A 14,336-nucleotide genomic window follows, 5' to 3' on the forward strand; every position below is an offset into this window, starting at 1 on the left:
TTTGGTAGAGTTGAATTTGTGGACTACAGGCTTAATGAAGAATCTGCATACAAAAGTTAGCAGTATGATGCACTTCGGTACACTTTTTAGAGAAAAATTTTTGAAAGCTACTTTTTCCAAGCCAGGCTTCTGCTGAAGAGCCCTTCGTGGAAAAGAAATCCAGGTGTGTTGGAAGAAGCCGTCGGTCAGCTCTGGGGCTGGGTCTCCCGGGGCTGCCTCTGAGCCGGGCGGCTCCAGCTGCTCCTTCCTCGGGACTGCCGGGGGAGCCGGGCCGGGCAGAGCCGGGCCGGGAGCGGAGTTCGGCAGCGGGGCAGCCGGGCCGGCCCCTCCCGGGCCCCGCGGGAGCCGCGGGCGGGCGCTGCCCCCGGGCGGGGCGGGCCGGGCCGGGCCGGGCCGGGCGCTCATAAAGCGGAGGCGCTCGGAGCTGTCCCCTCGTGTCCGGCCGGCGGCGATGCTGCGAGTGCGGTGCCTGCGTGGGGGCAGCCGGGGCGCCGAGGCAGCGCATTACATCGGCTCCAGGGTTGGTGCCCGCAGATCCGGGGCTGGGGCTGGGGATGCTCCGCGGGCGGGGTCCCGTGTCCCCGTGTCCCCGTGTCCCTTCGCCGGGGTGCTCCGAGCCGTGACGGGAGGGTTGCGGGCTGACGCTCATCCAGCATCCTCCCTCCCAGTGCCGTGTTCCGATCTCCTTACCCTCTAAACTGAGTGTATCTTAAAGGACAGAATCTCCTTTAAGCATCTGCTAGGCTGTGAATAAATTAGAATGGCTGTAACAAGCCGTGTTTCTGTTAATACTCCAAATAACATATATTGCTTTGGGATTATAGCATTAAGGCATTTGTGGGCTGAGCCGTAGCTTTTTGTCTTTTGTAAGGGAAGCATAATTTCCGTTCTTATTTTTATTTTAAGCTTCGAGGAGCCTTTACAGGATGGGTGCAGCGAACTTTCCAGAGCACCCAGGCAGCTGCGGCCTCCCAGAACACCTGTGCTGCTGATGACAAGGCTCCCAGCCCTGTGCCCAAGGACTGTCTTGTTTGCTCATACAATGAATGGGATCCACTGGAAGAGGTCATTGTGGGGAGAGCTGAAAATGCTTGTGTCCCACCTTTTTCTGTGGAGGTTAAGGTAAACAATAAAAACTGACCTTAAATAGAAAAACGTGGAATTTATATCTAAAATTTGCTTAAGCTTTACAATGCATAAGGTGTGGTGTTTACTCTTGAGAACTTTTCTTCCAAGGTAGTTGTTTATATCTGTGAAACTTTGCAGCATAGCCATGTTGGTGAGGGATGTGCTTTTTTCTTTGGACTTTTAACTGAATTAGCTGTTTTAACAGAAGTCACTAGCAAAGACAACCTCTAATATATGCAATCTGCTCTGGTAATATAGCCCTGATGTTATCAGAGTACACACACAAACTTTTCAGATAGTTGGTTGGACTGATGAAACTTTAATTTGGCTTGAAGCTAAGTAGGATTACCACTAGAAAGAAAAAAAAAGGGTAGTTTCCTACTTAATAGTCTGAGCAAGATTGAGTCCCGTAGCTGTAGACCAACAGGACTCTTGTGTCAGCCAGCTCTGAAGTAGTTTACTGAAAATCCTATGTGCTACAGTAAATATTTTGTGGAAATATATAGTCCACTGTTTTTTTCAGGATTTTTTCTGTGCCTAAAGCTATGTCAGCAACTTAAATAAATCCATAATTCTTTGTTCTCTGGAATCTTGTATTTAAAACAGTAACACTCAAATTAAGAAGTGGGCTTGCTCCAGATTTTTGTGTTCTTCACCTGGACTTTAAAGTTGCTGAGTATGTGTGTTACCTGCATTTGTGGGCATGTTCTTGAATCTTTGTCTTTCGTTGTTACAGTACAGCACTACCTGCAGAGCAGCATGTAATCCATGGCTATCACAGCAAAATGAGCTGGTACACGGCTTCTGCCCAAGAGACCTTAGGAATAACTTAAAGGATATCCTGACAAAGTTGACCAGAAGACCTCAGTTAAAAAAAAAGAGAGAAATAATTTTTATCTGACATTGGAAGAATGTAAAGAATGGCAAACAAAGATACCGAAAATAAGTTTAAAGTGCTGCAAATGGTTTAGGGGAAGTTTGAGATGTACTTGTATAGAACACTTCTCTTCCCTTAGCCTTTTTTATATTTCTATATATTTTTTTTTTAGAATCCAGGTTATGTCTTTCAGAGACTAAAGATATCCTAGAAGCTTCAGAGAAGGAGGTGAATGAGGGTTTGCACTTCTAATATGCTGGTGTATGTATGAGCATTTATGTAAGACTGACATATTGAATGCATAGAAAAAGTAAGGAAAAAAGGTCTAACATTTTACACTGTGACATTAAATGAGGCAAAATTCAGTTCCTAAGCAGTGGACAGGGGCCTGGTTTAGCACCAGAAAAAAACATTTCAAGTGTCTAACTCACTGAAGTGTCACATGCTATACAGGTTTTACTGCCTGTTAAGCCATAACTGCTCACATGAAGTCAGAACTTCACTTTCTCTTACATGTGATGTCAAAAGCTCAGTGAGGAATGACAAAGTATAGGATTACCTCTGCAATTCGAATACCTATGACTTAAGGTTAAAGCAAGATTTAAATTTGCTTTATGTCCATTGCCAAGTCCACAACAGGTAATGGGAACAGAGCCAGTTGAGATGTGGTTTCCTCTAATTTTCTCTGCTTTTGTGTTAAATATTGCTGTTGAAACTGTAATAATAACACCTGGAAGGTATTGCTGAATAATCCAAGCAGCAGTCCAGTCCTACCTTGACATTATTATTATTATTAATTAATTGAGTTATGATTGTTCAAATCTCCATGTGGCTGAAAAGTAAGGGGTGTATGTGTGTGTTGCTCCAGTATAATACAGTAGCCACAAATCCCTGTTCCTGCCCCTGCAAGCAGCAAAACTGGAGCTGATGGATATCACAGGCTGTCTGCTGAGTGCATGAGGGTCACTGGTTACAAAAACTGCCGTTTAAAACTAATGAATTCTACACTTATAAGGAAAATTTGAAGCTTTGGACCTGAGACACTCTAAAAACTCTAAAAACTGCTCAAATTATAACAGTTTGGTAAATACTTGTATTGAGATTGTGTTTTAAGATTGCATGCTTGTTTATTTGCCAAATATTTAAATGCAGGAAGTATGGCTGCATTCAGCACTCTCCTCTGCTTTGAGACAAGGGTTTGGTTTACTCAAGTGTTTTTGCTGTGATGTGGGAATGATGTGCTTGGCATAAGAAGGAGGAAGGAAGGAATTGAATAGAGAGCCCTGCATCTCTGATGAATATTAATGAGCTGACACTTTCTTGCATATCCTTTTCAGAGATTGAAACAAGCTATGTAGAACTAAATGCAATATTTGAAAACTTGAAAAATCTTAACATTAGGAAGATGCCCTTTCTTGAATCAGCACTGCAGTGAAAAATCCCACAACTGAGATGTATTCTGGAGCAATTGAATTTATAGCTTTATATTCTTCAATGCTTTTCAGTATATTTTGTGAATAATAATGCATTTTGGGTGAGGAGTATTATTAACATAGATCCTTATATCTTGAGTGAGAAAATGAGAGTGTGTACATGTATTTACTACTGAATTGGGCAAAAATAATTTTTATCTGAATTTGAGTTTTAATATCCTGAATTTATTAACTGTTTTTACTAGGTTAAAGGTACATCTTGATAATGTTAATTATTTTCCATGACAAGTATTTAAAGTAAATAACAATGACATGGAACAATACTGCTGTTTCTTAAAGGCAATCTTTCCTTACAGAAAACTCTTGAATTTCTTTCTGAAAAGAATTAGTTTGTTTTAAATGTTGTGTGTCCTATCCATGGTCCTTTTTGAACATTCTGAACTGACTTGTATGTCTGTGACCAAAGGGCCTGAAATGTCATCCCTGATTTGCTATGAAATGCATGTCCCAGCCACATACCCTTCTCCAAGTTACTTGGAAGGCAGGGAATATGAGCAGTGTTACAGTGGTAACCTTTATTCTGTTGTAGCTTTAGGGTGAGACCATCCATTACTGCAAAACAGGTGTGGTTCCTCAGGTTTGAGAAAAAGCAGTGCTAGAAGACGTGGTGGAGAGAGGAGCTGCACCTCTTAGGGATTGGTGACATTCACATACACCATGGCTGGCTCTGAAAATAACCAGCTTCAATCCACAGGATGAATTTATCTCATTAGCAGAACATGTTTCCATAGGAATGCTAAGCACTTCATGTCATCTGCATGTGACTTCTGACCAGCTGGCAAGTTTGAGGTGATCAAATTTCCCAAGACCTCACTTACAGAAAAAGAACAAATTCCCTCAGGAAGGATGGGAAGAAGCTTCAGTACTAGAGGAGCAGGATGGCTGTGCTGAGGCTCTCTGTGTAAATGTTAAGGCTGGATTTTCCTTCTGCTCTCTTACCTCTATAGCATGAAGCAAATATCCAGAAATAGCAGAGGATAGAGTGAATAGCCTGGATTGTTAAAGGGGATCAGGCATGCCTTCAGATGGATGGCCTTGCCTGCTCAGGGCTCATGGCAGTGCTAGCACAAAGGAGCTGATTTTGGTGACAGCACTGTGCTCAGGACTGCAGTGTCAAGAGACAACCTCATGTTTGGAAGGGCAGGTTCTTCTGCATCCCCTTGTTGTCCCTCCAACTTTCTGACCTGTTCTGACCCCTTCTGCAGACCTTCTTCAGAAGGGTCTACATGCATTTTCATCTCAGCAAACACTGACATGACAGAGGAACATCAGTACATGAAACTGAAGCGGCATAATTTGTTTTGATTATACATCTGTTTTTTCTCACCTATGAGAATTTTGTATTTGTATTTAATACAAATTTAATTGTATTTAATTGTCTTTAATAAAAGAAGGCTATCATAGCATTTCAGCAGAGGATTTAGGTCTGTAAATGATGAGCATGTTTTAATCCAGTCCTGGCAGGTGCATGTAGCATCTTTTGCATCTTCTAGACTGCTGCTGCACCTGAAGTATGGCCCCTTCTGGCGAACAAGGCATGTCACCTGTACTTGGGATGGCTTTAGAATTTCTGGTATCATCATTGTGACATTACTGAAGTGACATTGTGAGAAGGTGACTACAAATGTGTGCATTTTGCAGATGAGCTCAAGGTTGTTTTAATTTAAAAACATGTCTGATAGCTGTATTAAATAGCAGAGTCTACAGTGTTTGCCCTGCTCAGTGTGTTTGCACAAGTGTTCTGTAATAGGGACCAAATGGCCACTTGGCAACATTAGTCACTCAATACTTACTGAAGTGTAATGTAGACAAAATATTACAGGAATCAGATAAAAGGCACACTCCAACATATTTGGATCAAGAATAAGAAACTTTAAACATTAAGAATTGTGTCTAATGCATCTATTTCACTTCAAAATAACTGGTGGTTATTCTTTGTCACTTTGTATCCTTTTGTTTTAGGCAAACACATATGAAAAATATTGGGGATTTTACCAGAAATTTGGAGGCCATAGTTTCCCCAAAGACCATTTAAAAAAAGCTATTGCTGAAATTGAAGAGATGTGCAATATTTTGAAGGGAGAAGGTGTTATTGTCAAGAGGCCTGATCCAATTGACTGGTCTGTGAAGTATAAAACACCTGATTTTGAGTCTACAGGTAAATGTGTTTCCATTATTGAAGGTTTTGTCTGTTTAGCTCTTGTCTGAGATATTTTGGATGTCATCTAGTCTACTTCCAGCTAGGAGCAGGAATATCACCAGCACTAAGTGAGGTCAGTGATTGTTTCTGTAGCTAAGACTTGGAAGATCTCCAGGGATGGAGATTGTGCCCCTGATTTGCTGGCCAGCTTCAGTGCTGGGTGAATTTCCTGATGAAAAACTTTTGCCTGATACCCAACCTGAACTTCCCACACCAACATCTCTTGCCAGGTTTCCTCTCTGTGTTGTCACTGCCAAGAAGTGCTAATCTGTCATGGCCCTCAAAGTAGCTGTAGAATGTTTCTGCTTTGTCTCCTACTTGCCACATGAAAGTCAAGTGCTCAAATCTCTCTGACCCTCTTGAGAGTTCTTTATTGGATCCTGGAATTGGATCCATCATAAACTATGGAAGACAAAACAGTTGGAGGCAACACTTTACCAGGGAGATCCTCACTAGTGTCAAGGGAATTTGAATCTCCCTTTACCTACACACATTCCTCCATGTGTGGCTTTGGTTATCTGCAGGGAGAGCACACCAAGCTTTTCATCAAGTGTAGTTCTCAGGCTTCTTTAATGTAAAACATGTTAATTTTTTCTAGTGGAATTCAAATCCATTAAAGAATAGATAATGTTAAGGAAACATCTAATGGGACTACTTCTGTACTAGTTCTGTGTTCTATCAAATTCCTCTTCTAAGCTATTACTTTAAAAAATGATAGTATATAAAGAAATTCTGTTCACTTGGAAAATTTGCTGCCCATCATCACTTTTTAAAGTCATCTGGGTAATGCATAAGCCTTGGTCTAGTTAATTTTCATTAGCCAAATTATAAAGTGGAGGCCTAATGGTGGTTGGCTTTCATCTAGCTGTGAATCTGTTACGAGTGAGGCTTTGTACCAAAAGTTCTGCATATTTTGAATGAAAAATATTACTTTGAAAAATTACTAAAGAATGTAAGGATCTGATATTATGTACTGGCTTCCTCACATTGCTAAGAATTCTTTTTCCCATTATTTTGGATATAAATAATGGTAAAAAGAAAAGGAAAAGTGCTTATTTGTCTCATTAATGGCCACTTTCCTTTCAGGTATGTATGCTGCCATGCCAAGAGACATCCTCTTAGTGGTGGGAAATGAAATTATTGAAGCACCTATGGCTTGGCGTGCTCGGTTCTTTGAGTACAGGGCATACAGACGACTAATCAAAGATTATTTCAACAGTGGTGCTAAGTGGACAACTGCCCCAAAACCCACAATGGCAGATGAACTCTATGATCAGGTACTGCTCCCATTTTCCTTCACAACTTCACTTCTTGTTATACAGAATTTTATTGATAGTTTCAACCTGATATTTAGGACTCACAAAGAGTGAGAGGGAATGGCACAAAGCAACTCTGGAGATTTTTTTTTCCCTAGTCTGTGCAAACATGCTGCAGCCTTTCCAGCTGAAACTCAGTGTGTGCAGTTAAAGAACAAGGAACAGGAAGTTGTGTCTGTTGAATTCCTCTGCTTTGAATTGTTTTGGTTACTGGCTGTAACTGAGCATTAGTAAAGAGGAAGGTATGCTAGAAAAACATCACAGAGATTACTTTCAAGACTAAAGATCCCCTGAGAATGTCCATATGTCCTGGGTGCATTGGGAAAGTGGGAAAGAATATGTATTTTGTTAGAGAAAAAACCCAACTCATAAACTCATTATTTTGCATTATGATTGGTATTTTGAAAGTTAGATAAAAGAAATAGTGAAAGATCTAAACTGTATTTACCTTCAAAATACTTTAGTGAATAGTTTCTTAATTTTTTTCGTAATAATTTTGACTTGGACAATTCTGGTAGTTTTCTATAAGCCCCCAAATGCACCAGAACCTTGGTGGCAGCATTTACAATAAATGCAGTAAACTACTTGTGAAATGATTGCAACTTTCTGGGAATAGTCATCAATAATATGAAGGAGACTTTGTTAATCAAATTTACCTTAGGGTCACATTCAGTATAGAAAACTTCTAGAGCCTGTAACTACTTACCTGGTATTTTTCATTTGTGCTGGATTTTTGCATCTCACTAGTACTGAATTGCCTTGTTCAATTTTAAAATTATATATAATAATATGAATGATCCATATTCTAGCTTGAAGTTCTGCTCCATTCTAAAATGTGGAAAAGTGAGGAGTCCACATTCATTAGAAAATAGCTTCCATTCCAGTATTTCTGTCACTGTGCAGTGATTTTTTTTGGACTAGTATTAAACTCCACTGGTAATGAATACTTTTGATCATGAAGTCAGAGTATTATCCACATAGTGGTTCTGAAGAGCAGTTAATTTCTGAATATAACTCTTGTCTCTTGTCTCATGACCCCTTCTTGAATGTGCTTAAAGCCTTTCACTTTTAAGTGCAGATTTATATTTTTTATTCTAATAAGAAGTAACCGAAACCACCTCCAAGGAACACTAGCTATCAATATTAACACATTTTCCTGATTTCAAATTACTCTTTACTAGCAAATTATTAGAGAACTTTATTTTAACATCTCCAACCTAAAGCTGTTTTCTTTTCTACAACTAGAATTATCCAATCCACTCTGTTGAAGACAGGCATAAACTGGCTGCTCAGGGAAAATTTGTAACTACTGAATTCGAGCCATGCTTTGATGCTGCTGACTTCATTAGAGCTGGAAGAGATATCTTTGTGCAAAGGAGCCAGGTAAACAAAGCTTTCTTCCAACAGTTTTGGTATCTCTCTTAATGACTGGTATTTTTTCTTTTAAAATTCCTGAGCAGTGTTAAAATAAGAGAGTTGGCAGAAGAAATTGTTCTTCATAGAATGTTTGATATACAGGGTAAGACTGCCTTCCAGGTAAGGGATTAGCAAAAGGCACAAAATTCTCTATTATATTTGCTTTAAATATTTAATGAAATAAAACCTTAGACAAACTAAACTTAGATGTAGTTTATATTGTAGCCTAGTAAAGCTGAATTTGTCCTGTTTTTCAGGTTACAAACCACATGGGTATTGAATGGATGAGGCGACACCTTGCACCAGACTATAGAGTGCATGTAATATCCTTTAAGGATCCCAACCCTATGCACATTGATGCCACTTTTAATATCATTGGGCCTGGTCTTGTGCTCTCTAACCCAGACCGTCCCTGTCATCAGGTGAGAGTGTACAAGGGGGGAAAGTGTTTTGTGTTTAAAAACCACTCAGGTGGGTAATTACAATTCCACACATTGCACTGTTGCTTCATAGGTCCATGGTTAAATATGATGGAAGTAATCTAATTTTTAATAATGTATCAAAGCAAGCACCTGGGATATACTACTTCTCTGAACACTTCCACTGCTTGAATAATTCAGTTGTATCCTAAGAGAAACTGAAGGGCTTCTTCTGCTCAGATGAAAAATCTCTCTTGTTATTCCCATTTTGGAAGCCTTTCCTTTGGTATTAATTGAACAAATGGCAGGAAGCTGGTAGTTGCTCAGGCATTCAGCTTTGAATACCTTCTGAAGAGTAGGGAAGAGGAGAGATATATAAAACCTGCTACCACACCGAGTAAAAGATAATATTGCTGAGCAGCACAGTGAGATCAGAAAGACTTCCAGAGAATGAGAGCTCATCTCTCTTACAGTCATGTTACTTGCACTGCAGTGCTTGAGGATTTTTGTGAGGATGTGACTTCAGAAGCTGTACAATCCCACAGGAATAGCTGAGCTGGCACTGAAGCAGAGGGATGGAGCTGGGTGCTGCACACGATGGAGCCAAGTGCAGAGCACAGCTCCTAAAAGCAGCCTTGGGCTCTCCTTGGCAAGCACTGTCAGTGCCAATGGTCTAAATGAACTACTGCCTCCTTTAGCATCCATTCTGACAATATATTTTTTAAAACAATATTATTTTTCCCTCCCCTTTTCCCTTCCACAGTTTTTCATAATATTACTTGAAAGAGGATGTTCTTGGTCTCCTTGTGTTCGACCCATGTTCTGGGACTTTTTTCAGGGAAAACTGCTGTCTGTGTAAACAGAAAAGAGAAATGCAGCTTGCTTTCATAAAAACTGCTTTGGCAGTTCTGGATGACCGGGGAGTGGTGGGGGTGTGTGTGAATGGTGCGGATGAAAGGGGGCTTTTCTTGAATGGTACCGATGAAAGGGAGCTTTTCTCTAAAATCCTGGCAGCCCGGGCTGGTTATTGAGTTATTAAGCTCGGGATTGGAGCTCCACCTCGTGGTAACGCTCGAATATTCTTCCAGCTCTTCAAACGATGAAGATGAAAAGTCAATTCTCCTTTGCCAAATTATCCTCTTCTTAATTTTAACTTAATTGTGTAAATCTTAGAGAGACACAAGATATTCCTTGGGATGCCCTTACGTTGTTCCCTTTATTAAATGAACTGCATATTAATTTTCTTATAAAGTGTGAAGGAAAGGTAATTTTGTGTTATTTCTGATGGGTTTGCTTTTAGAAACATCAGGTAACTCATGTTAATGGCTTTTATAATCATATAGGAAAAAATAACACACAAAAAATAATTGAATATGTTTTGGTTGTTACCAACATTTACAACAAGCTCCAAACTGCAAATGCTATTGTCTTTAACATATCTAGCATATATAAAACCAATATAAATAAATGTTGTTGGTATGCAAGATCTAAAAAGACTTTTAAAAAATGCTTGTATGAAAGCTTGTAGATGAAGCCTGAATGAGGGCCAGAATGGTGAACTGAGGGCAGGGGATGTCATGCATATTGGAATATTCTGGGAAAATCTGGCATGGGTTGAAGGACATAATGTGATACTCTAAGAACCCTCTTGAGAATATATTTAAATTGCTCTTCCAGATTGAGCTCTTCAAGAAAGCTGGCTGGACTGTGATTCAACCCCCAGTGCCACTCATCCCAGATGGTACAGTCACCCTTCCTTTTCTAAGGAGTCCAAGACTACTCTTAAGGGTATTAATATAGAGTGACATTAGCACAGTACAATGTTTATTCTCCTGTTTTAGATCACCCACTGTGGATGTCTTCTAAGTGGCTCTCCATGAATGTCCTGATGCTGGATGAGAAACGTGTGATGGTGGATGCCAACGAGACATCGATTCAGAAGATGTTTGAAAAGCTGGGTATGTCCTAACACACTTCTCCATATACTTAAAAGAAAATTATTGTGCTACCAGCCAGGGTGAATGGAGGTTTCACTTAAAGTAGTCAAAGCAGCCAGCACTGGACAAAGTACTCAAACAGCTGCATTAGCAAGTAGGAATAATTCAGTGATTTTTCTCCTGAGTACTTCAGTTATATAAATATGATCTTCTTTTGCCCCCTACAGCTTGCAGCACATAAAGGTATGAGCAGCAACTAAAGTTCTTGCTAGGATGCCTTTGAATGAGCTTTTTCAATGTAAAGTGTTCAGTTTGAGGTCAACATTTGTCTGGCAGAGGTTGAGTGCATCTATTGCTGTATGATACAGAGCTGGGAATCTATCATTGCCATAATGCTTTCAGATTTTTCTAGCTGCAAACTCATTGCACTTTAAAATGTCAAATTAAGACCACTTAACCCAGGTATTTCTGCTCAGTTTCAGTCCTGTGAGATGTAACTTCAGGATAGAGTGGAATTCCTTCAGATATGCAGTGACAGGAGAACTGTATTTGAACATAAAAAATGGAAGTCTTATTATGCACAGCTGCTCAGTCTTAGGTTGTTTTATAGCATGACTAAAGAGTTGAGGATTTTAAAATACTTGAAAGTACTTAAATAATGAGGCTATTAATGCTAATCATGGCTTATCTTTCACCCTTGAACTTCACAGTCTATGTAAATTCTAAATAAACTCTGGTAGTCAGAAAGTTCGTAGGACTGGGATGGGTCCACTGGGAACAAAACTATTGCTGACTGATTCTACTGAGCTGCTCCTGAGCTCCTGGAAGTGCTGAGAAGCAAAAAGGAAAACTCTGTAACAGAGAAGTTGTCTGATCCTTCTGTTAGGACTTTATATAGGCTGAGCCACAGCTGTGATATCCATCAGAGCTGAAAAGGAGTGGGAAGCTTAACCTAGGGAGTAAAAGCCTCTTTTCCCATTCAGAGAAAGGAGGAGTCAGAGTTGTCTACCTTGAATGCTTCTTTTCTTGAGAGGCACTTTAAAGAGCACACTCAGTGTCTGAATCATAAATGCTCACACATATTTCTGAAAATGTGTCCTGATCATAAATTGTAGCAGAATTTCAGCTAATTCCTCATATACTGCAAAACCTAAATTTATCTTTTTAGTATTGGCACATCATAACACATCAGACCCTGGCTGTGCTCCAGGCACTGTGCATTCCTGAGGGTATCACCAGAATAAACAAGCCAGCTATGTTCTTAGTTTGTTCTCTGCCTAGAATTTGGGAAAACAAATTCTTAACAAGCTAGTAGGAAATACCTTCCAAATCTACATCTAGCCATTTGATCTGATATAGTATCATCTAATGTTCTGATCAGAGCTTGCCATGTGAAGTTGAGGATCTAATTTTAAAGTGTGCCTTGTACATTTCTTGCAGGCATTTCCACAATTAAAGTGAACATTCGCCATGCCAATTCTCTGGGAGGTGGCTTCCACTGCTGGACGTGTGACATCCGCCGCCGTGGCACCCTGCAGTCCTACTTTGACTAGGAATGAGCCCAGTAGGTAGCAATGGTTCAGCTTCTAAAATAGGCATAGGAAATGAGCAAATCACTGTCACTCTTGTTAAAATGACTGCATGAGCTCTAGTGCTTGATAAGTGGTGTCCTCATAATGGTCTGGGTAATGTTTTATTCTTGAATACCCTTCACTTTCAGTAGGATAGTTGAAACTACTTCCATCAGCAATACAGGTTTTCTGGCTGCCTTTTTGAAAGACATCCTTCATCTGTGAAGCCTTTTCACATTGGCTTTGAATGTAAAAGCTTGACAAGATAGCTAAAAGCTCTTGTTAGAACAGCTTGTCCACTAATACTGGATATCTACCTCTGTCTAGTTACCTTATCAAATAGGCAGCTTGAAATGTGAAACTTGAGTAAACTTTTCTTATTCCTTTTAACCACCTCATCGTTCTAATATATTAATGTCTAATGAAGTTGAAACAGATGCAGAACTCTTAGGGAACCAAGCAATTTTATTTTATCATGTTTTTCATGTCTAGCCATACAGATATTTACAGAGAATTTTCAGTGTGATCTAACTTTCAAGACGTGTTCACTTACTTGTCATGTTCTACATTTTCTTCTGATGCATGTCATGTACCTGAGTACTTTTTTATATTGCTTTTTGTATTGCTGAAAATGGGTTTTATTTAACTTTTAAGTGTACAAATGCTAGCTAATATTCTGCTTGTATAGGTTTCACTCTGAGTTGTTTACATAACTTAAAAAGAGGCACAAAAGAAAAACCCAACAATAACTCCCCCCAGCTTTTAAGCTTCTGACATCATACAACCCGGACTTCCTTCAGCTGTAGCAGATACAGAAATATGTATCAAACATGCCTGATGCCGTGAAGGAATTTGAGTTTTGATTCCTAAATATGTACTTTTTATGCTAATAAAGTTTTTTGCATTCTCAATTTGTTGCCCTTCTGTTTAATGTGTAAGTATGAAATGTCTGGATGGTGGCAAAATACACATGGAAATTTTTTTCCCTGTAAAATAGGTAACATCTTAAATTCTTGTATAATGCAGAAAACCTTTGTAGTGTATTATTCATATACCATGTTTCTACTTCTGTTTTGCACAGAACTATGACTGGTGGGGGAAGGTACCACTTGCTGCACTGTGGAGGACTCTATTATTACAATGCAGTGTACCCTGACAGAAAAGATGTCAGGCAGAACATGCTCACATACAAGATGTATGATCACATTTTAGAGTTGGGTAGGGCTAAACAAGTCAAATATCAACAATCTAGAATGCTTTGACATATACAAAATGGAAAGAGATAATTGGACAGCTGCCAGCACTTAATGAGGTAGAGATGGTGTCTATTTTCCCTTTAAAAGCAAGGCTTTATAGACAATGGAAATTTGTCTGAGTCTTCCTCTAACCAAGCTTTGTTTTCCACTATTGGCACTGGAGCTGGGCAGCTGCACTGGAGCAGCATGCACAGCACGTCATCTCTCCCATTGCTCTGCATGCTGCAGTGCCAAAATGTCTGTGTGTCTGCTTGGCATCAGATACCACCAGCTATGGGTGAAACCACTAGAAACTGGCCCAATGTGGATTAATAACAGACAAGGGCACCCTGGATGCCTCCAGGATTAAGGAAACTATATTTTTGTGTCATGTTATAGGTGACACTCTGGCTTTATAAAGATTTCAGCCTTTTCCCAGTTTTTTTGTTTATCCCTTATTAAAAGCCTTTTAAAAAAAAATCTTGAACTGCACACAGTAGCAAATCTTTCAGCTTGAACACCACCATTATGTTTCTGAAGTTGTTTGGGTTTTTTTTCTGCCAATAATACAAGTTATTTTACCTACTCCATGGATACCTTGACTGGTTGAGTAACAGACTTGTCTCTTAAGTCATCTTTCTTTCAACATGAAAGGCAGAGAAGTTGTTCCATTTGAGCAGAAGCTTCCTGTTCAATATCAGCAGTAGTGTCAGAATACAGATTGTAGACACACAGTAGCAGGAA

The 14,336-nt window shown here is 39.7% G+C and overlaps 1 protein-coding gene across 1 annotated transcript; it reads left to right on the forward strand.

Moving 5' to 3' along the window:
* The first annotated feature begins 372 nt into the window (after positions 1 to 372).
* Positions 373 to 13,268, forward strand: GATM (glycine amidinotransferase). The gene is made up of 9 exons (XM_014887753.2): positions 373 to 520; positions 907 to 1,122; positions 5,461 to 5,656; positions 6,785 to 6,975; positions 8,260 to 8,397; positions 8,688 to 8,852; positions 10,527 to 10,590; positions 10,691 to 10,807; positions 12,227 to 13,268. The coding sequence occupies exons 1-9, from the start codon at positions 452 to 454 to the stop codon at positions 12,337 to 12,339; spliced, it is 1,269 nt and encodes a 422-aa protein (XP_014743239.1). The 5' UTR covers positions 373 to 451; the 3' UTR covers positions 12,340 to 13,268.
* Positions 13,269 to 14,336: the final 1,068 nt, after the last annotated feature.

The sequence above is a fragment of the Sturnus vulgaris genome, chromosome 13 (assembly GCF_052056855.1).
Source record: "Sturnus vulgaris isolate bStuVul1 chromosome 13, bStuVul1.hap1, whole genome shotgun sequence".
Classification (NCBI taxonomy): Eukaryota; Metazoa; Chordata; class Aves; order Passeriformes; family Sturnidae; genus Sturnus; species Sturnus vulgaris.